General features: G+C 43.6%; 1 protein-coding gene across 1 annotated transcript in view; it reads right to left on the reverse strand.

Moving 5' to 3' along the window:
* Positions 1-20,923, reverse strand: part of DHX37 (DEAH-box helicase 37) — an 84,167-nt gene that overhangs the window by 42,699 nt on the left and 20,545 nt on the right. Inside the window, exons 7-12 of the mRNA XM_077293262.1 lie at positions 10,536-10,628; positions 9,750-9,846; positions 4,103-4,216; positions 3,878-3,979; positions 3,336-3,450; positions 3,070-3,168 (exon numbers count right to left, since the gene is read on the reverse strand). Of these exons, the coding sequence (XP_077149377.1) occupies positions 3,070-3,168; positions 3,336-3,450; positions 3,878-3,979; positions 4,103-4,216; positions 9,750-9,846; positions 10,536-10,628 (620 nt within the window). The remainder of the gene's footprint in view (positions 1-3,069; positions 3,169-3,335; positions 3,451-3,877; positions 3,980-4,102; positions 4,217-9,749; positions 9,847-10,535; positions 10,629-20,923) is intronic.

Consider the following 20,923-nt stretch of genomic DNA (forward strand, 5'->3'; position numbering starts at 1 on the left):
GCAGAGGACGCTGCATGATGCAGTTTTTTCTGCGCCAAAAACCATGCAAAAGTGGACGCATGCGTCACAAAACGCTGCCTTGTGCATGCGTTTACATTTGCGTTGTGCGTTGCGTCGCCGACGCTGCACCGCACAACGCAAATGTGAACGTAGCCTAACAGACAGGAAGCTTCCCCCTAACGGATGAGAAAAAGAAACAATGTATCCAGGCAATGTTCTGAGCTACATACATCAGCAGTTGCCCACAAATCTCCCAGTTGGTTTGTTACAATGTATCAGTCCGTTTGCTGCCTCTAAATGCAAACAATTAAAGCGCCGGATTTAAGAAGCAACAACGCGAAGGGGGCGGGTATCATCGGCCCTGAAGAGAAGAGTGACGGCAGTTGGAAGATTGATAGAGGACGCTTCGGACCGCCTCCTGGTACAATATCTGGTATGTGTGGCCAATTTTTAAAACGCTTTATTGAGGTAATAAATGAATCAAAAACTAAAAGAGCCACCTTGTTAGACTGCAGCATTACTGCTGCACAAGGTGGCTCTTTTAGTTTATAACGGCTGGGGGGGGGGTGACAGTGGCCCTTTAATTTCTCACTAACTGACAGTAAATCTGTAAAATGGTAATTGAAAAAAAGTGTATTAGATTAACTCATTAATGTGAATCGTGACTAACCATTATTTACACAAAAATCGAAAATTCCTTTACCTGAGCGCACCTGCAGAAAAAGCAAGTGCTCTGAAGTCCTAGGCTTCATTGTAAAACTGACCTTTATCCAGTAATCATCAATTTATTGACAGAACAGTAGGGTGCTTTCACATGGTGTACGTGGGTCCCGTGGGGCATACGTCCGAAATCCCCCACCTACAAAATGGGGTTTAAATGTATGCACAGATGGGGAAATAAGACTTCAATGGTGATGGAGGAGTGAAAATGCGGTCTGACGTGTATATACGGGAGTATACGTCTACAGGTGGCGAACACTCAGACGCAGTCTACTAATGCGTATACTCCTTAAAATGGCGCATGTTCGCGCTGTCTGCATCATCTCAGTCTATGGCCCCATCGGCGCATATGTCTGAACCCAGTTTTGCAGGAGTGTTTGGACATATGCCCCGACAAGACCCACAAACGCAATGTGAAAGCACCCCAAGATAAAATACTGGCAGACAAAAAAAAAAAACTATTATTCCTCCAATTCTCACCAAATATGGAAACAATTTTAAAATTTGAGAGTCCTCAGCGGTTGATTAGTTTTAATGGCTAACTGAACAGGTGATAAACGGCAAGCTTTCCAGACTACTCAGGTCTTTTCATCAGTCTCATAGACCGTTAGCGTTGGAAGGGACCTCAAGGGTCATCAAGTCCAACCCTCTGCTCAATGCAGGATTCACTAAACCATAACAGCCAGTTGTCTGTCCAGCCTCTGTTTGAAGACTACCATTGAAGGAGAACTCACCACCTCTCGTGGCAGCCTGTTTCAATCATCGATTCCCCTCACTGTCAACAGTTGCTCAACAATGAGCTCAGTATAACACAATATCTGAAGAGTCACATGTTTATACACAACAGGACATAGAATAGTGCAGTAATAGGACAAGTGATGTAAAGTAGAACTATAAGTGTGGGAAAGGGAGAAACCAGTTGATCCAGTAAATATTAGAGCAGTTCATAGAGAAGGAGTGTGAACATTTTATTTTATTGTAACTGGCCACGAACATTACAGGCACTCAGAGAATACACAGAGAGAATTCAGGCTACGACCCCAGACTTCCTGTAGAATATATTCAACAATATGGAACAGCGTGTGCAGGCGTGCTTGAATGAGAATGGTGGACATTTTTAGGAACTGCTTTAAAACATCAGTTTCTCATGAGCCAAATTTCAGTATGATAGATCGCCCCTTTTAAAGGTTACAGCAATGTTTGCGGGTAAAGTAGAAAGTGAATCACCCCGCACCACGACTCATGAATAGACCTGAGTAGTCTCAATAGCTTGCTATTTGTTTTGTTATCTTTTCAGTTTGCCAATAAAAAGGTATTAGCCATTGAGGATTCTTAATTTTTAATATTTTTCTATCTTCTGGCTGACATAGTACAAAGATATATTTTCCTTAATCAAATGTTGTGGTTTGTGCCTTTTTCTAGAACAACAAGTTAGGCTATAGGTTGAACTCGATGGACTTGTGTCTACCTTGAACCTTAAAACTATACAAGAATCTTCCAGACAACACATGTTCACAGCTCAGTTTTGCTTTAATGTATAAGCCAAGCACAGCGGCAGACAAAATCTTTCTCCGGGCTCTTATTTACACCCCTGAAGCCTGAAACTGTCAGATGTGTGAGCAATGATCAGCAAGAGCTGTTTTCAGCTCTATAAACATGAATGTCTTAAAGGGTTATTCCCAAGACAAACTAGTTAGTTTCTAAACTCTGAGGGTTTGACCACTGGGATTCCGAAAAATCCTGAAACTCGTGGCTCTGCTAGCACGAGAGTGGGGCTGTAAGCACTGTCTTGAATGGTGGCAGGGATGCGCATGCTTGACTTTTACCCCACACATTGTCAATGGGTCTGTCGAAGAAGGTCAAGCACTGTACTCAGCTTTTTAAAGGGAATATGGAAACAGGATTTTGCTATGAAATCTTAAAACAGCGTGATGTAGAGACTAAAGAGGCTGATTCCAGTGATGTGTCACTTATTAGACGATTTGTTGTTGTTTCCAGGAGATACTCACTACAGGACTAGTTGTCCTGCACCATGTGGTTCTCCTACTTGTATAGCCATACCCCTACTAATGATTGTACATTGGCAGAAAGCGGCCAATGTACACAGAAAACTGACAATCAGTGGGAAGGGCGAGGCTCAGCATTCAGAAAACTGGCAGACATGCAGCAGAGAAAACAGTAATTTTTTATCGAAATTATAACAAGTAGCCCATCATGTTGCTCTCAGATTGCATAGCAAAAACCTGCTGACAGATTTTCAGGCAGTCCCACTGACTCTGAATGCAGAGGAAGCAGCATGCATGTCCGTATCCCATTCAAGACAGGTCAAGTGTAGACAAACAAACTCACCTTTAGATTCTTGTTTTCCCCGGCAAGGGAACATTTTTCTCAACCGCCTACAAAGAGAATGTACTTCCGCTTGACCTGTGAGAAACACCAAGATGCCCCCTAATGATAAAAAAAGATTTTACATGTAACAAACCTTCTCTTACTGCCAGATAAGAAAAAAAAGTCAGCAAATAAAAACTGTATAGATGTATTTGTCTTTTGAATATCTATAGTGCCTTTTAAGGAATCATCCATAATGCAAGTGCTTCAAACATTAACTTTACTACCTGATGGGAGCATTCTGTGAATCTTGCAGACTTTTCTGAAACATTCCCCTGCATAGTCATCTAGTGGAGTACGTTTATTAAAGTGGACCGTGACCGGAAACTGTCTGGAATCCACCTACAAATATATATATGACAGTGAGCAACACATTCATATACAATTGGGATCAGAATCAAAGAAATATGAAAATTAGGAAACGAGTTTAATTATGTCTACTAAAATGTATGATTTGCATAATGTACTGATCGTGTGGAACATTAAGGTGTTAGCATGAATTAGCTGTAAAGACAACTGACAGATAGAAGCCTCATATTAAATCTTTTATTTTATAATTGCTGCATGTGTAAAAGTAATAGTTTGGTTTGTAACCAAATAAGGGAATACACGTGTATCAAATCAAAAAGAAGAAAAAAAACCATCAAAGACATCAGGAGCCCTTTCAGTCAATTTGCTATGTTGGTATACAATCTTCATGGGAATACGTAGATCACCCTAGTCTTACACCATAACCATACAGTTTATGCTCAGTTCCTACGTCCCTCACCTTAATCACTGGAGGAGCAATAGGAAACAGTCTTTTGTTTTCAGTGAAGTCCTCAATACGCAAAGTAGCCGACATGATAATCAACTTTAATGGAAGTCCTTTCTGTAAAAGAAACAGCACATATTGATGTTTTCTTACCGATTATATAGAGTCATGTACACACGAACATATAAATGTATGGTAAAAATAAGTTAGAAGGTCAAGAAAGATACAAGAAAAACTTACCTTATTTCGAAGAGGGACAATGCGAGATAGGAGTCCAATTAAAATGTCAGTGTAGACACTCCGCTCATGAGCTTCATCAATAATTATTACCCTGTACCTCTGAAGCAAGAAATCCTACAAATAAAAGAAACAAAAAACAAACAAAAAAAAAAGAATTGAGAATTCCATTAATGGGGCCTTCCCATCACAGGCTTCCATGGCATATGCATAGAAAATGCCATAAATGTCTGATCGGTGTGGTACCAGGCTGTATGAACGTTTGTCAGAATTTACTTAGGGAGAACAGATGAAAAGTAGACTTTCCAAGTAGGATACAACTTAAATTTTCCAAAAGGCTCTGAGAAATAAAGTAGAGCTGAAGATTAATTGGTTGCTGTACAATATACTCCACTTACCTTTTTAGCCTAGCTTTGATAAATCTCCCTATTTAGTTAAAGCGGTAGCTCATAAACCACATGTAACACCTAGCCACAGAATAAGTGGCACATGTATAATCTCAGGGGGTCTGTTTTGGCAACACCACAGCCGATCACAGGAACAAAGTAAGTGAACATGTGCGACATCTGTTCCATTCACTGCCTATAGGAGTGGTGGTCACATGTGCAGACAACCACTCCATTTACAGGGGATTTTGAGCAACCCGTTTTATGAATAGGGGGGGGGGGGGATCTTGACTCCTTCATGACCCAGCCTATTTTGACCTTAATGACCTGGCCATTTCATGCAATTCTGACCAGTGTCCCTTTATGAGGTAATAACTCAAGAACGCTTCAACGGATCCTAGCGATTCCGAGACTGTTTTTTTCGTGACATATTGAGCTTCATGTTAGTGGTAAACTTAGGTCAATAATTTTTATTTGTGACAAAAATGGAAATTTGGTGAAAATTTAGCAATTTTCAAATTTTTAATTTTTATTCTGTTAAACCAGAGAGTTATGTGACACAAAATAGTTAATAAATAACATTTCCCACGTCTACTTTACATCAGCACAATTTTGTAAACAAAATTGTTTTTTTAGCTAGGAAGTTATAAGGGTTAAAATTTGACCAGCGATTTCTCATTTTTACAACAAAATTTACAAAACCATTTTTTAGGGACCACCTCACATTTGAAGTCAGTTTGAGGGGTCTATATGGCTGAAAATACCCAAAAGTGACACCATTCTAAAAACTGCACCCCTCAAGGTGCTCAAAACCACATTCAAGAAGTTTATTAACCCTTCAGGTGTTTCACAGCAGCAGAAGCAACATGGAAGGAAAAAATGAACATTTAACTTTTTAGTCACAAAAATGAACTTTTAGCAACAATTTTTTTTATTTCCCAAAGGTAAAAAGGAGAAACTGGACCCCGAAAGTTGCTGTACAATTTGTCCTGATATGTGGGGGGAATCACTGTTTGGGCGCACGACAGGGCTCGGAAGGGAAGGAGCGCCATTTGACTTTTTGAATGAAAAATTAGCTCCAATCTTTAGCGGACACCATGTCGCGTTTCGGGAGCGCCTGTGTGCCTAAAGATTGGAGCTCCCCCACAACTGACCCCATTTTGGAAACTAGACACCCCCCCCCCCCCAAGGAACTTATCTAGATGCATAGTGAGCACTTTCAACCCCCAGGTGCTTCACAAATTGATCTGTAAAAATGAAAAAGTACTTTTTTTTTTTTTTCACCAAAAAATTATTTTAGCCTCAATTTTTTCGTTTTCACATAGGTAACAGGATAAAATGGATCCTAAAATTTGTTGGGCAATTTCTACTGAGTACACTGATACCTCACATGTGGGGGTAAACCACTGTTTGGGCACACGGCAAGGCTCAGAAGAGAAGGAGCGCCATTTGACTTTGAATGAAAAATTAGTTCCAATCGTTAGCGGTCACCATGCCGCGTTTGGAGAGCCCCTGTGTGCCTAAACATTTGAACTCCCCCACAAGTGACACCATTTTGGAAACTAGACCTCCCATGGAACTAATCTAGATGTGCGGTGACTGCTTTAAACCCCCAAGTGCTTCACAGAAGTCTATAACGCAGAGCCTTGAAAATAAAAAAACATTTTTCTTTCCTCAAATTATTTTTTAGCCCGCAATTTTTTATTTTCACAAGGTTAACAGGAGAAATTAGATCCCAAAAGTTGTTGTCCAGTTTGTCATGAGTACGCTGATACCCCATATGTGGTGGTAAACCACTGTTTGGGCCCATGGCAGAGCTCGGAAGGGAAGTAGTGATATACTGGAATGCAGACTTTGATGGAATGGTCTGCGGGCATCATGTTACGTTTGCAGAGCCCCTGATGTGCCTAAACAGTAGAAACCCCCCACAATTGACCGCATTTTGGAAACTAGAGCCCCCAAGGAACTTATCTAGATGTGTGGTGAGCACTTTGAACCCTCAAGTGCTTCACAGAAGTTTATAACGCAGAGCCGTGAAAATAAAAAAATCATTTTTTTTTCCCCACAAAAACAATTTTTTAGCCCCCATTTTTTAATTTTTCCAAGGGTAACAGGAGAAATTTAGACCCCCAAAATTCTTGTACAATTTTTCCTGAGTACGCTTATGCCCCATATGTTTGGGTAAACCACTGTTTGGGCGCACGTCGGGGCTCGGAAGGGAGGGAGCACCATTTGACTTTTTGAATGCAAGATTGGCTGTAATCAATAGTGGCGCCATGTTGTGATTGGAGACCCCCTGATGTGCCTAAACAGTGGAAACCCCTCAATTCTAACTCCAACACTAACCCCAACACACTCCTAACCCTAATCCCAACTCTAACCATAACCGTAAGCACAACCCTAACCATAACCCTAACCCCAACACACAACCAACCCTAATCCCAACCATAACCACAAGCCTAGCCCTAACCTCAAGACACCCCTAACCCTAATCTTAACCCTAATTCCAACCCTAACTCTAGTTCCAGCCCTAACCCTAAGGCTATGTGCCCACGTTGCGGATTTGTGTGAGGATTTTTCCGCACCGTTTTTGAAAAATCCGCAGGTAAAACGCACTGCGTTTTACTTGCGGATTTACAGCAGATTTAGTGTTTTTTGTGCGGATTTCACCTGCGGATTCCTATTGAGGAGCAGGTGTAAAACGCTGCGGATTCCACACAAAGAATTGACATGCTGCGCAAAATACAATGCAGCGTTTCCGCACGGTATTTTCCGCACCATGGGCACAGCGGATTTGGTTTTCCATAGGTTTACATGGTACTGTAAACGTGATGGAAAACTGCTACGAATTCGCAGCGGCCAATCCGCACAGTGTGCACATAGCCTAATTCTAACCCTAACTCTAACCCTAACTGCAACCCTAACGTTAATTGCAACCCTATCCCCAAGGTGACTGGTACAGATAGTATGCCCACAGAATAGAGCGCAATATACAGCAATGTTAAAGTGCTTGGGCATGAAATACTATCACTCCATTTCCATAATGGAAATATATTAGTCTATATATAATAGAAGTTGCTATGAAAAAAGTGCCTGTGCATAAGGGTAAGTTAACACGGCGTTTTTTTATGCTAGTTTTCAGCTGCTGTTTACAATACCGGAAAAGCCTATGAGATTTCAGAAATCTCATGCACACACATTGGGTTTTTGTTTGATCAGGATTTTGTACTTTGCTGCGTTTTTTGGACATAGAGCATGTCACTTCTTTCAGCGTTTTTGCTGCGTTTTTTCACCCATTGACGGAGGCGCGTGCGGGCAGAGCCGGCCCGAGGCGCGTGCGGGCAGAGCCGGCCCGAGGCGCGTGCGGGCAGAGCCGGCCCGAGGCGCGTGCGGGCAGAGCCGGCCCGAGGCGCGTGCGGGCAGAGCCGGCCCGAGGCGCGTGCGGGCAGAGCCGGCCCGAGGCGCGTGCGGGCAGAGCCGGCCCGAGGCGCGTGCGGGCAGAGCCGGCCCGAGGCGCGAGCGGGCAGAGCCGGCCCGAGGCGCGTGCGGGCAGAGCCGGCCCGAGGCGCGTGCGGGCAGAGCCGGCCCGAGGCGCGTGCGGGCAGAGCCGGCCCGAGGCGCGTGCGGGCAGAGCCGGCCCGAGGCGCGTGCGGGCAGAGCCGGCCCGAGGCGCGTGCGGGCAGAGCCGGCCCGAGGCGCGTGCGGGCAGAGCCGGCCCGAGGCGCGTGCGGGCAGAGCCGGCCCGAGGCGCGTGCGGGCAGAGCCGGCCCGAGGCGCGTGCGGGCAGAGCCGGCCCGAGGCGCGTGCGGGCAGAGCCGGCCCGAGGCGCGTGCGGGCAGAGCCGGCCCGAGGCGCGTGCGGGCAGAGCCGGCCCGAGGCGCGTGCGGGCAGAGCCGGCCCGAGGCGCGTGCGGGCAGAGCCGGCCCGAGGCGCGTGCGGGCAGAGCCGGCCCGAGGCGCGTGCGGGCAGAGCCGGCCCGAGGCGCGTGCGGGCAGAGCCGGCCCGAGGCGCGTGCGGGCAGAGCCGGCCCGAGGCGCGTGTGGACGTAGCTTCTGTCTTGCGGCCTAGTAAAGGCCAAAGCTGGGGAGTAAATTTCCAGCTGGAACGTACTCGGCCTGGGGAGCGCAGCTCCGTCAGGAGCTCCCCTGCCGAACTCGACCCCAGCACTTACCAAACGGAGATCTGGAGGGTCGCAGAGCTTAACCGCTCTGCCTGCAGGTCATGTGCCGCAGATTGGACGGTGCAGGGACCCTCCATCCACGATCCCCTTGTTAGGGATGTGGAGATGGACCGTCCGCCTCCTTCCATCCCCGCTATTCTATCAGTGGTGATGCAGTAGGGGCAGCTCAGATGCCATAGATGCCTCTGTACATCCTAGAGGGGTTCATTACCCCAGGATGGAACAGGGCTATTTGTCCAGCGTTAGTAAGCCTGGCTGCAGAAGAGGGTACATTGAGGTAACACTCCATGTTCCCATCTGTTGATGGTGCGGGGAGAGTGGTGCCCTTAAGGGACCCGTCGCCCCTAGAATCATCTCTGGCATGGCTATAGATGGTGCAGGAGGGGGTACGTGGAGGTAACACTCCATGTTCCTGCCTTTGATTGGTTGGAGATCGGAACCCTGAAGGGATCCTTGCGAAAAATTGGTAAAAAGTAAAAAATAGAATAAAAAAAAAAATAGTAATCTGAATAGCAGACCTGTGTGCCTCCAACAGACACTAAGCAAGAACTGGTTTGGCTAGAGGCAGCAGGAGGTTGTACACTGCTGGGGAGGAGTTAATCTTTTTTGTATCACTTAGTGTCAGCCTCCTAGTGGTAGCAGCATACACCCATGGTCCTGTGTCCCACAATGAGGTGAAGGAGAAATACAGTTTCATGCACAAGAACTTTAACATTATATTGCTCTGTATTTAGTGCTCTGTGGGCATATTATCTATACCAATCACCTTATGGTTGAGCCATCAGGCTCTGTTAATTGATAATACATTTTTCTATTTCGCATCTCTTTATTTTATAAACGTTAAAGGATACTGTGCATGGAAAAAATTTACCTACTGGGTCACTCAGTGTTGTTAACAAGGGTGTATTAAGTTGCTATGTATATACGTGCTCTGGATAGTCCTCCCTCACATCTCTCACACAAGAGGCATTTGTTTTTACATTGATTTAATGCTGCCATGATATCTATAATAAAATATATTTTCCCTGGTGGAGGGTCTCTACTGAGCGGCATTTTCATCTATACAGAAAAGGAACATGCTCACCTTCTGAATTTCTTTTAGCAGAACACCATCTGTCATGAACTTCATTTTTGTTTCGGGAGAAACATTTCCTTCATATCGAATTTGATAAGAAACAACACTTTAAAATAAAAAAGAAAAACAAGTAGGTTTACAGTAAAAAAAAAAAAAAATCCCCACTAGACCCATGCTCTTGATGTTCCTGCCAATCATGATGTGCCAGTTCAGCAAGTCGAAATCGCATCTTAATCCTCGAACTGGCCATCGGCTCTCCTGAGCGTGACAGCATGTATTTTTATGCAGCTGTCACGCTCAAGTGAGGAGAGCCGACGACCAGTCCGAGGATTGCAATGCAATCCTCACAGGAGCAACATGGCCACCTGACTGCGCTCTTAAGGCCTGTAACTGACTGCAGTGGTCACATGTTAATAAAGCATGTCATCACGTCTTGAAATTAACAGACTGGCGACAGACTACCAGAGCATCTGCACTAGAGTAACGGAAGAATTTGTGTGTAAATGTGATATTTTCACATTTTCCGTCACAGCCGGGCATGTCCCCCTCCTTGTATACAGGGTATAGGCCCAAGAGTGACAGAACAGCCCACCTTTACACAGTGGTCACACCAGGGAATTAGCCCAGCATCTACAATTTGCAATGTACAACTATAAAGACTATTTGATAGTCCAAAATTAACCTTGTTTTCTAGAAATATGACATAGAAATATGTTTATCTACGTACATGAAGGGATATAAAGTATTTCGTAACTTATAGGTCAAGCAGATTACAGCTCAACAGCTACAACTTACTTCTGAGGGAAGTTCATTTCTTGAGCCACTCTTTGCGACATAGTCACTGCTGCTACACGGCGAGGCTCGGTGATACCAATTAGATCATTATTACTAAGAACAAAAAGAAAGGAAATTACCAAAGTCTAACTGCTACCTTGCTTCATAGTCCTGTGTAAGTCTGAAGAACAGCCAAGGAACCATGAAGAAATATTTCTAAGTCGTGAAAACGTAATCATATAAAACTATTTAGCCTTGATCTGCACTCGGTAAAAACATTTCCTTCAATAACCTTACTGAGATTCTTACAAGGATTTCTGTGCAGGAACAATCTATGCTTTGTCTTGTAAAAGACCAACATGCAGACTGACTGTAAGCCGTCCTACTAACCTAAGAGTACGGCCATGTGATTTCTACATAGGAAGCTCAGCCACAAGCTAAAGGTCTAGAGGATGATTATAGATTTATTTATTTTCTACAAATATCAGAATTGTTCTCATCACTTACATAGAACAAAAGATACCATAACGGTATTAGATCAACATATGATTTTAGGATGTGCGGTCCATGTCCATACAGTGTCATTGCCCATAATAAGGTGCTAATAGTGTTCCAGTATTATCTCTTGGGAATATTTAATTTACATCCCTGTTACTGTCGGCGAAGGCCATACTGTAGTGCTTCTAATAATATTTTGTCTTACGGATTGCCACTTTATTCTGGATATTTCAGCTATTTCTTTTTATATCACTTGCCAACTTGTGTTTGGTTGTGCATATTTTTGCCTCCTGTGAGGGGTTGTAGTGCCTAGGATCACCTAGGGTTTACCAGATTGAGATGACATTGAGCAACGGTGCCATAACTTGTGCACTTTATTTAGGGTGCCAACCTGAGAGGCTAGGAAGGTCTAATAGGGGTAAATTATTAGGGAAAGAATTGAGGTCTAAAATATATTTTCCCCTCCTTACTCAAAAACCCTGGTTTGATATGTGGCTTAAAATATCTATATACGCTTGCATATAAATTAGTGCCACTGGCATGTTTTTAACTGGGAACATATATGAAGTTTCCTTTTAACAAGGTAATAATAAAGTACAGTATACGGTATGTTTTATCGGATGAGATTTTTCTTGCTTTTGTGATTTGAACTTGGATTTTTTTCATATATTTTAAACTTTTTTGTTTTTAAACTGTATTTATTAGTCTGAATGTGAATGTGTGACCGTCTGATCGCTTGCACTATATGCAGCAATATCACAGTTTTGCTGAATATAGTAAAAATCACTGTCTCCTTTGAAGCCCGGCCCCGGCTGTCATAGCAACTAGTGATGAGCGAGTGTACTCGTTGCTATGGGTTTTTCCAAGCACGCTCGGGTGGTCTCCGAGTATTTTTGACTGACTGCTCGGAGATTTAGTTTTCATTGCGGCAGCTGAATGATTTAGAGTTACTAGTCTGCTAGTCTGCTTGATTACATGTGGGGATTCCCTAGCAACCAGGCAACCCCCACATGTACTCAGCTTGGCTAATAGCTGTAAATCAGCTCCTGTGATGAAAACTAAATCTCCGAGCAGTCATAAATACTCGGAGGTCACCCGAGCAACGAGAACACTCGCTCATCACAAATGGCAACCCATCAGCACTCTGTGATCGTGGCAGAGGAGCGCTAATGGGAGCACAGAATCCTGTTAATGACGCTGCCAGAGTTTGACAGCAACATTTAACAGAATTAGGCCGGCGTCACACTAGCGAGTTTTACGGACGTATGAGCGCATAAACTACGTCCGTAAAATACGCATTATACACGGCCCAATGAATCTCTATGTCCCAGCTCCTATCAGCCGTATATTACGCATCCGTAATATACGGGCTTGTACAGCCGTAGAAAATCGCAGCATGCTGCGTTTGTCACCGTATTGCGCAAAAAAAAAAAATCGCCAATGTCTATGGGGGCAAGAAAAATACGGATTCCACACGGACCAGCAGTGTGACTTGCGAGAAATACGCACCGGTGTTAGTGAAAAGCCGATAATTCAATTGCCGGCTTTTCATTTCTCCTTCACAAACCCGACAGGATATGAGACATGGTTTACATAGAGTAAACCATCTCATATCCCTTTTTTTTTTGCATATTCCACACTACTAATGTTAGTAGTGTGTATGTGCAAAATTTGGGCGCTGTAGCTTGTAAAATAAAGGGTTAAATCGCGGACAAAATTGGCGTAGGCTCCCGCGCTATTTTCTCCGCCAGAGTGGTAAAGCCAGTGACTGGGGGCAGATATTAATAGCCTAGAGAGGGTCCATGGTTATTGGCCCCCCCCTGGCTACAAACATCTGCCCCCAGCCACCTCAGAAAAGGCACATCTGGAAGATGCGCCTATTTTGGCACTTGGCCACTCTCTTCCCACTCCCGTGTAGCGGTGGGATATGGGGTAAAGAAGGGTTAATGTCACCTTGCTATTGTAAGGTGACATTAAGCCAGGTTAATAATGGAAAGGCGTCAATTATGACACCTATCCATTATTAATCCAATAGTACTAAATGGTTAATAAAACACACACATGATTACAAAGTCCTTTAATGAAAAAAAGACACATGTTGTTGTAATATTTTATTAGACTCTTAATCCACCTGAAGAACATCGTCCTGAAACAAAGTTAAAAAAACAAAACAATATTCCATACCTTCCGTTGTTATGTCCCACGAAGTAAATCCATCTGAAGGGGTTAAATCATTTTACAGCCAGGAGCTGTGCTAATGCACTCGCTCGTGCCTGTAAAACCCCGGGTACTGAATGGAAAGCTGGGTGATCTGTAGTTACCTTGAGTTGCGGTGAGGCGCCCTCTGCTGGATGTCCTCATGAACTGGAGCCTTGGAAAAGTTCCCACGCTCGAGTTCATATGAGGACATCCAGCAGAGGGCGCCTCACCGCAACTCAAGGTAACTACAGGTCACCCTGCACTCCATTCATTCCCGGGGTTTTACAACCACGAGCAGTGCTTTAGCACAGCTCCTGGCTGTAAAATGATTTAACCCCTTCAGATGGATTTACTTCGTGGGACGTGACTGATCATCGGAAGGTATGAGATATTGTTGATTTGTTATTTTTACTTTGTTACAGAACGAGGGTCTTCAGCTGGATTAAGAGAATAATAAAATATTACAACATGTGTCTTTATTTCATTAACCCCTTCCTGACATCCGACGTACTATCCCGTCGAGGTGGGGTGGGCCCGTATGACCGCCGACGGGATAGTACGTCATAGCCGATCGGCGGCGCTCTCGGGGGGAGCGCGGCCGATCGCGGCCGGGTGTCGGATGCATATCGCAGCTGACATCCGGCACTATGTGCCAGGAGCGGTCACGGACCGCCCCCGGCACATTAACCCCCGGCACACCGCGATCAAACATGATCGCGATGTGCCGGCGATGCAGGGAAGCATCGCGCAGGGAGAGGGATCCCTGCGGGCTTCCCTGAGCCCCCCGCAGCAACGCGATGTGATCGCGTTGCTGCGAGGGTCTTACCTCCCTCCCTGCCTGCTCCAGACCCGGATCCAAGATGGCCGCGGATCCGGGTCCTGCAGGGAGGGAGGTGGCTTCACAGAAGCCTGCTCAGAGCAGGCACTGTGAAGCAGCCTGTACTTCTCTCAGATCGGTGATCTGTCAGAGTGCTATGCAAACTGGCAGATCACCGATCTGTATTGTCCCCCCCTGGGGCAAAGTAAAAAAGTAAAAAAAAAAATTTCCAAATGTGTAAAAAAAAATAAAAAAAAAATATTCCAAAATAATGAAAAAAAAAATATATATATTATTCCCATAAATACATTTCTTTATCTAAATTAAAAAAAACAAACAATAAAAGTACACATATTTAGTATCGCCACGTCCGTAACGACCCAACCTATAAAACTGCCACACTAGTTAACCCCTTCAGTAAACACCGTAAGAAAAAAAAAAAAAAAACGAGGCAAAAAACAACGCTTTATTACCATACCGCCGAACAAAAAGTGGAATAACACGCGATCAAAAAGACTGATATAAATATCCATGGTACCGCTGAAAACGTCATCTTGTCCCGCAAAAAACAAGCCGCCATACAGCATCATCAGCAAAAAAATAAAAAAGTTATAGTCCTGAGAATAAAGCGATACCAAAATAATTATTTTTTCTATAAAATAGTTTTTATCGTATAAAAGCGCCAAAACATAAAAAAAATGATATAAATGAGATATCGCTGTAATCGTACTGACCCGACGAATAAAACTGCTTTATCAATTTTACCAAACCCGGAACGGTATAAACGCCTCTCCCAAAAGAAATTCATGAATAGCAGGTTTTTGGTCATTCTGCCTCACAAAAATCGGAATAAAAAGCGATCAAAAACGGTCACGTGTCCGAAAATGTTACCAATAAAAACGTCAACTCGTCCCGCAAAAAACAAGACCTCACATGACTCTGTGGAGCAAATGTGGAAAAATTATAGGTCTCAAAATGTGGAGACGCAAAAACTTTTTTGCTATAAAAAGCGTCGCTGGTTTCACACTTGCGTTTTTGTCTGCAGCGTTTTTGGCACAAAAAAACGCATGCGTTTTTTCCCTATATTTAACATTGAAAACGCATGCGGTTTTTTTGTACGCGTTTGGTCGCGTTTTCAAACGCATGCGGTTTTTTTCTGCATGCGTTCATTTTCAGAAATACAACCTGCAGTATTTTCTTGCGTTTTTAAGCACATGCGTTTGTTTGCGTTAAAAACGCATGCATTTTTATCGAAAAAAAACAGAAAACACACTGAAAAGCCACCCACCACCATCAAGGTGATAAAGGGATCCAAACCCTAACCCTAACTCTACCCCTAACCTCACCCCTAACCGTTTAATGAACATTTTCTGACAGTCATAGTGCCACGTATTTCAGTGCCACGTATTTCAGTGCCACGTATTTCAGTGCCATGTATTTCAGTGCCACGTATCACGTATTTCAGTGCCACGTGTTTCAGTGCCACGTATCACGTATTTCAGTGCCACATATTTTAGTACCACGTATTTCAGTTGCACGTATTTCAGTGCCACGTATTTCAGTGCCACGTATTTCAGTGCCACGTATTTCAGTGCCACGTATCACGTATTTCAGTGCCACGTGTTTCAGTGCCACGTATTTAAGTGCCACGTATCACATATTTCAGTGCCACGTATTTAAGTGCCACGTATTTAAGTGCCACGTATTTCAGTGCCACGTATTTCAGTGCCACGTATTTCAGTGCCACGTATTTCAGTGCCACGTATTTCAGTGCCACATATCACATATTTCAGTGCCACGTATTTAAGTGCCACGTATTTCAGTGCCACGTATTTCAGTGCCACGTATTTAAGTGCCACGTATTTAAGTGCCACGTATTTAAGTGCCACGTATTTCAGTGCCACGTATTTCAGTGCCACGTATTTCAGTGCCACGTATTTCAGTGCCACATATCACATATTTCAGTGCCACTTATTTAAGTGCCACGTATTTAAGTGCCACGTATTTAAGTGCCACGTATTTCAGTGCCACGTATTTCAGTGCCACGTATTTCAGTGCCACGTATTTCAGTGCCACGTATTTCAGTGCCACGTATTTCAGTGCCACGTATTTCAGTGCCACGTATTTCAGTGCCACGTATTTCAGTGCCACGTATTTCAGTGCCACATGTTTCAGTGCCACGTGTTTCAGTGCCACGTATTTAAGTGCCACGTATCACGTATTTCAGTGCCACGTATTTCAGCGCCACGTATTTCAGTGCCACGTATTTCAGTGCCACGTATTTCAGTCACGTTTAGGGTTAGGGTTAGGGGTAGGGTTAGGGCTAGGGTTGGAGGTAAAGTTAGGGTTGGGGCTAAAGTTAGGGTTGGGGCTAAAGTTAGGGTTAGGGTTTGGATTACATTTACGTTTGGATTAGGGTTGGGATTAGAATTATGGGTGTGTCAGGGCTAGGGGTGTGGTTAGGGTTACCGTTGGGATTAGGGTTAGGGGTGTGTTTGGGTTAGGGTTTCAGGTAGAATTGGGGGGTTTCCACTGTCCAGGCACATCAGGGGCTCTCCAAGCGCGACATGGCGTCCAATCTCAATTCCAGCCAATTCTGCGTTGAAAAAGTAAAACAGTGCTCCTTCCCTTCCGAGCTCTCCCGTGCGCCCAAAAAGGGGTTTACCCCAACATATGTGTTATCAGCGTACTCGGGACAAATTGAACAACAACTTCTGGGGTCCAAGTTCTCTTGTTATCCTTAGGAAAATAAAAATTTGGGGGGCTAAAAATCATTTTTGTGGGAAATTTTTCATCATTTCAATCATTTTTCTGCATTATAAACTGTAGTGAAACACTTGGGGGTTCAAAGTTCTCAAAACACATCTAGATAAGTTCCTTGGGAGGTCTAGTTTCCAATATGGGGTCACTTGTGGGGGGTTTGTACTGTTTGGGTACATCAGGGGCTCTGCAAATGCAACGTGACGGCTGCTGACCAATCCATTTAAGTCTGCATTCCAAATGGCTCTCCTTCCCTTCCAAGCTCTGTCATGCGCCCAAACAGTGGTTCCCCCCCACATATGGGGTATCAGCGTACTCAGGACAAATTGGAAAACAAATTTTGGGGTCCAATTTATTCTGTTACCCTTGTAAAAATACAAAGCTGGGGGCTAAAAAATCATTTTTGAGAAAAAAAAAAAAAATTATTTTCACGGCTCTGCGTTATAATCTGTAGTGAAACACTTGGGGGTTCAAAGCTCTCAAAACACATCTAGATAAGTTCCTTAGGGGGTCTACTTTCCAAAATGGTGTCACTTGTAGGGAGTTTCAATGTTTAGGCACATCAGGGGCTCTCCAAACGCAACATGGCGTCCCATCTCAATTCCAGTCAATTTTGCATTGAAAAGTCAAATGGCGCTCCTTCCCTTCCAAGCTCTGCCATGCGCCCAAACAATGGTTTACACCCACATATGGGGTATCAGCGTACTCAGGACAAATTGCACAACATTTTTTGGGGTCCAATTTCTTCTCTTACCCTTGGGAAAATAAAAAATTGGGGGCGAAAAGATCATTTTTGTGAAAAAATATGATTTTTTATTTTTACGGCTCTGCATTATAAACTTCTGTGAAGCACTTGGTGGGTCAAAGTGCTCACCACACATCTAGATAAGTTCCTTAGGGGGTCTACTTTCCAAAATGGTGTCACTTGTAGGGAGTTTCAATGTTTAGGCACATCAGGGGCTCTCCAAACGCAACATGGCGTCCCATCTCAATTCCAGTCAATTTTGCATTGAAAAGTCAAATGGCGCTCCTTCCCTTCCAAGCTCTGCCATGCGCCCAAACAATGGTTTACACCCACATATGGGGTATCAGCGTACTCAGGACAAATTGCACAACATTTTTTGGGGTCCAATTTCTTCTCTTACCCTTGGGAAAATAAAAAATTGGGGGCGAAAAGATCATTTTTGTGAAAAAATATGATTTTTTATTTTTACGGCTCTGCATTATAAACTTCTGTGAAGCACTTGGTGGGTCAAAGTGCTCACCACACATCTAGATAAGTTCCTTAGGGGGGTCTACTTTCCAAAATGGTGTCACTTGTAGGGAGTTTCAATGTTTAGGCACATCAGGGGCTCTCCAAACGCAACATGGCGTCCCATCTCAATTCCAGTCAATTTTGCATTGAAAAGTCAAATGGCGCTCCTTCCCTTCCAAGCTCTGCCATGCGCCCAAACAATGGTTTACACCCACATATGGGGTATCAGCGTACTCAGGACAAATTGCACAACATTTTTTGGGGTCCAATTTCTTCTCTTACCCTTGGGAAAATAAAAAATTGGGGGCAAAAAGATAATTTTTGTGAAAAAATATGATTTTTTATTTTTACGGCTCTGCATTATAAACTTCTGTGAAGCACTTGGTGGGTCAAAGTGCTCACCACACATCTAGATAAGTTCCTTAGGGGGTCTACTTTCCAAAATGGTGTCACTTGTAGGGAGTTTCAATGTTTAGGCACATCAGGGGCTCTCCAAACGCAACATGGCGTCCCATCTCAATTCCAGTCAATTTTGCATTGAAAAGTCAAATGGCGCTCCTTCCCTTCCAAGCTCTGCCATGCGCCCAAACAATGGTTTACACCCACATATGGGGTATCAGCGTACTCAGGACAAATTGCACAACATTTTTTGGGGTCCAATTTCTTCTCTTACCCTTGGGAAAATAAAAAATTGGGGGCGAAAAGATCATTTTTGTGAAAAAATATGATTTTTTATTTTTACGGCTCTGCATTATAAACTTCTGTGAAGCACTTGGTGGGTCAAAGTGCTCACCACACATCTAGATAAGTTCCTTAGGGGGTCTACTTTCCAAAATGGTGTCACTTGTAGGGAGTTTCAATGTTTAGGCACATCAGGGGCTCTCCAAACGCAACATGGCGTCCCATCTCAATTCCAGTCAATTTTGCATTGAAAAGTCAAATGGCGCTCCTTCCCTTCCAAGCTCTGCCATGCGCCCAAACAATGGTTTACACCCACATATGGGGTATCAGCGTACTCAGGACAAATTGCACAACATTTTTTGGGGTCCAATTTCTTCTCTTACCCTTGGGAAAATAAAAAATTGGGGGCAAAAAGATCATTTTTGTGAAAAAATATGATTTTTTATTTTTACGGCTCTGCATTATAAACTTCTGTGAAGCACTTGGTGGGTCAAAGTGCTCACCACACATCTAGATAAGTTCCTTAGGGGGTCTACTTTCCAAAATGGTGTCACTTGTAGGGAGTTTCAATGTTTAGGCACATCAGGGGCTCTCCAAACGCAACATGGCGTCCCATCTCAATTCCAGTCAATTTTGCATTGAAAAGTCAAATGGCGCTCCTTCCCTTCCAAGCTCTGCCATGCGCCCAAACAATGGTTTACACCCACATATGGGGTATCAGCGTACTCAGGACAAATTGCACAACATTTTTTGGGGTCCAATTTCTTCTCTTACCCTTGGGAAAATAAAAAATTGGGGGTGAAAAGATCATTTTTGTGAAAAAATATGATTTTTTATTTTTACGGCTCTGCATTATAAACTTCTGTGAAGCACTTGGTGGGTCAAAGTGCTCACCACACATCTAGATAAGTTCCTTAGGGGGTCTACTTTCCAAAATGGTGTCACTTGTAGGGAGTTTCAATGTTTAGGCACATCAGGGGCTCTCCAAACGCAACATGGCGTCCCATCTCAATTCCAGTCAATTTTGCATTGAAAAGTCAAATGGCGCTCCTTCCCTTCCAAGCTCTGCCATGCGCCTAAACAATGGTTTACACCCACATATGGGGTATCATCGTACTCAGGACAAATTGTACAACAACTTTGGGGGTCCATTTTCTCCTGTTACCCTTGGTAAAATAAAACAAATTGGAGCTGAAATAAATTTTGTGTGAAAAAAAGTTAAATGTTCATTTTTATTTAAACATTCCAAAAATTCCTGTGAAACACCTGAAGGGTTAATAAACTTCTTGAATGTGGTTTTGAGCACCTTGAGGGGTGCAGTTTTTAGAATGGTGTCACACTTGGGTATTTTCTATCATATAGACCCCTCAAAATGACTTCAAATGAGATGTGGTCCCTAAAAAAAAATGGTGTTGTAAAAATGAGAAATTGCTGGTCAACTTTTAACCCTTATAACTCCGTCACAAAAAAAAATTTTGGTTCCAAAATTGTACTGATGTAAAGTAGACATGTGGGAAATGTTACTTATTAAGTATTTTGCGTGACATATGTCTGTGATTTAAGGGCACAAAAATTCAAAGTTGGAAAATTGCAAAATTTTCAAAATTTTCGCCAAATTTCCATTTTTTTCACAAATAAACGCAAGTTATATCGAATAAATTTTACCTTTAACATGAAGTACAATATGTCACGAGAAAACAATGTCAGAATCGCCAAGATCCGTCAAAGCGTTCCAGAGTTATAGCCTCATAAAGGGACAGTGGTCAGAATTGTAAAAATTGGCCCGGTCATTAACGTGCAAACCACCCTTGGGGGTGAAGGGGTTAAAGGACTTTGTAATAATGTGTGTGTGTTTTATTAACCATTTAGTACTATTGGATTAATAATGGATAGGTGTCATAATTGACGCCTCTCCATTATTAACCTGGCTTAATGTCACCTTACAATAGCAAGGTGACATTAACCCTTCATTACCCCATATCCCACCTCTACACGGGAATGGGAAGAGAGTGGCCAAGTGCCAGAATAGGCGCATCTTCCAGATGTGCCTTTTCTGGGGTGCCTGGGGGCAGATGTTTGTAGCCAGGGGGGGCCAATAACCATGGACCCTCTCTAGGCTATTAATATCTGCCCTCAGTCACTGGCTTTACCACTCTGGCGGAGAAAATTGCGCGGGAGCCCACGCCAAATTTTTCCGAC

Source organism: Ranitomeya variabilis, chromosome 1, assembly GCF_051348905.1.
Source record: "Ranitomeya variabilis isolate aRanVar5 chromosome 1, aRanVar5.hap1, whole genome shotgun sequence".
In the NCBI taxonomy this organism is placed as follows: domain Eukaryota; kingdom Metazoa; phylum Chordata; class Amphibia; order Anura; family Dendrobatidae; genus Ranitomeya; species Ranitomeya variabilis.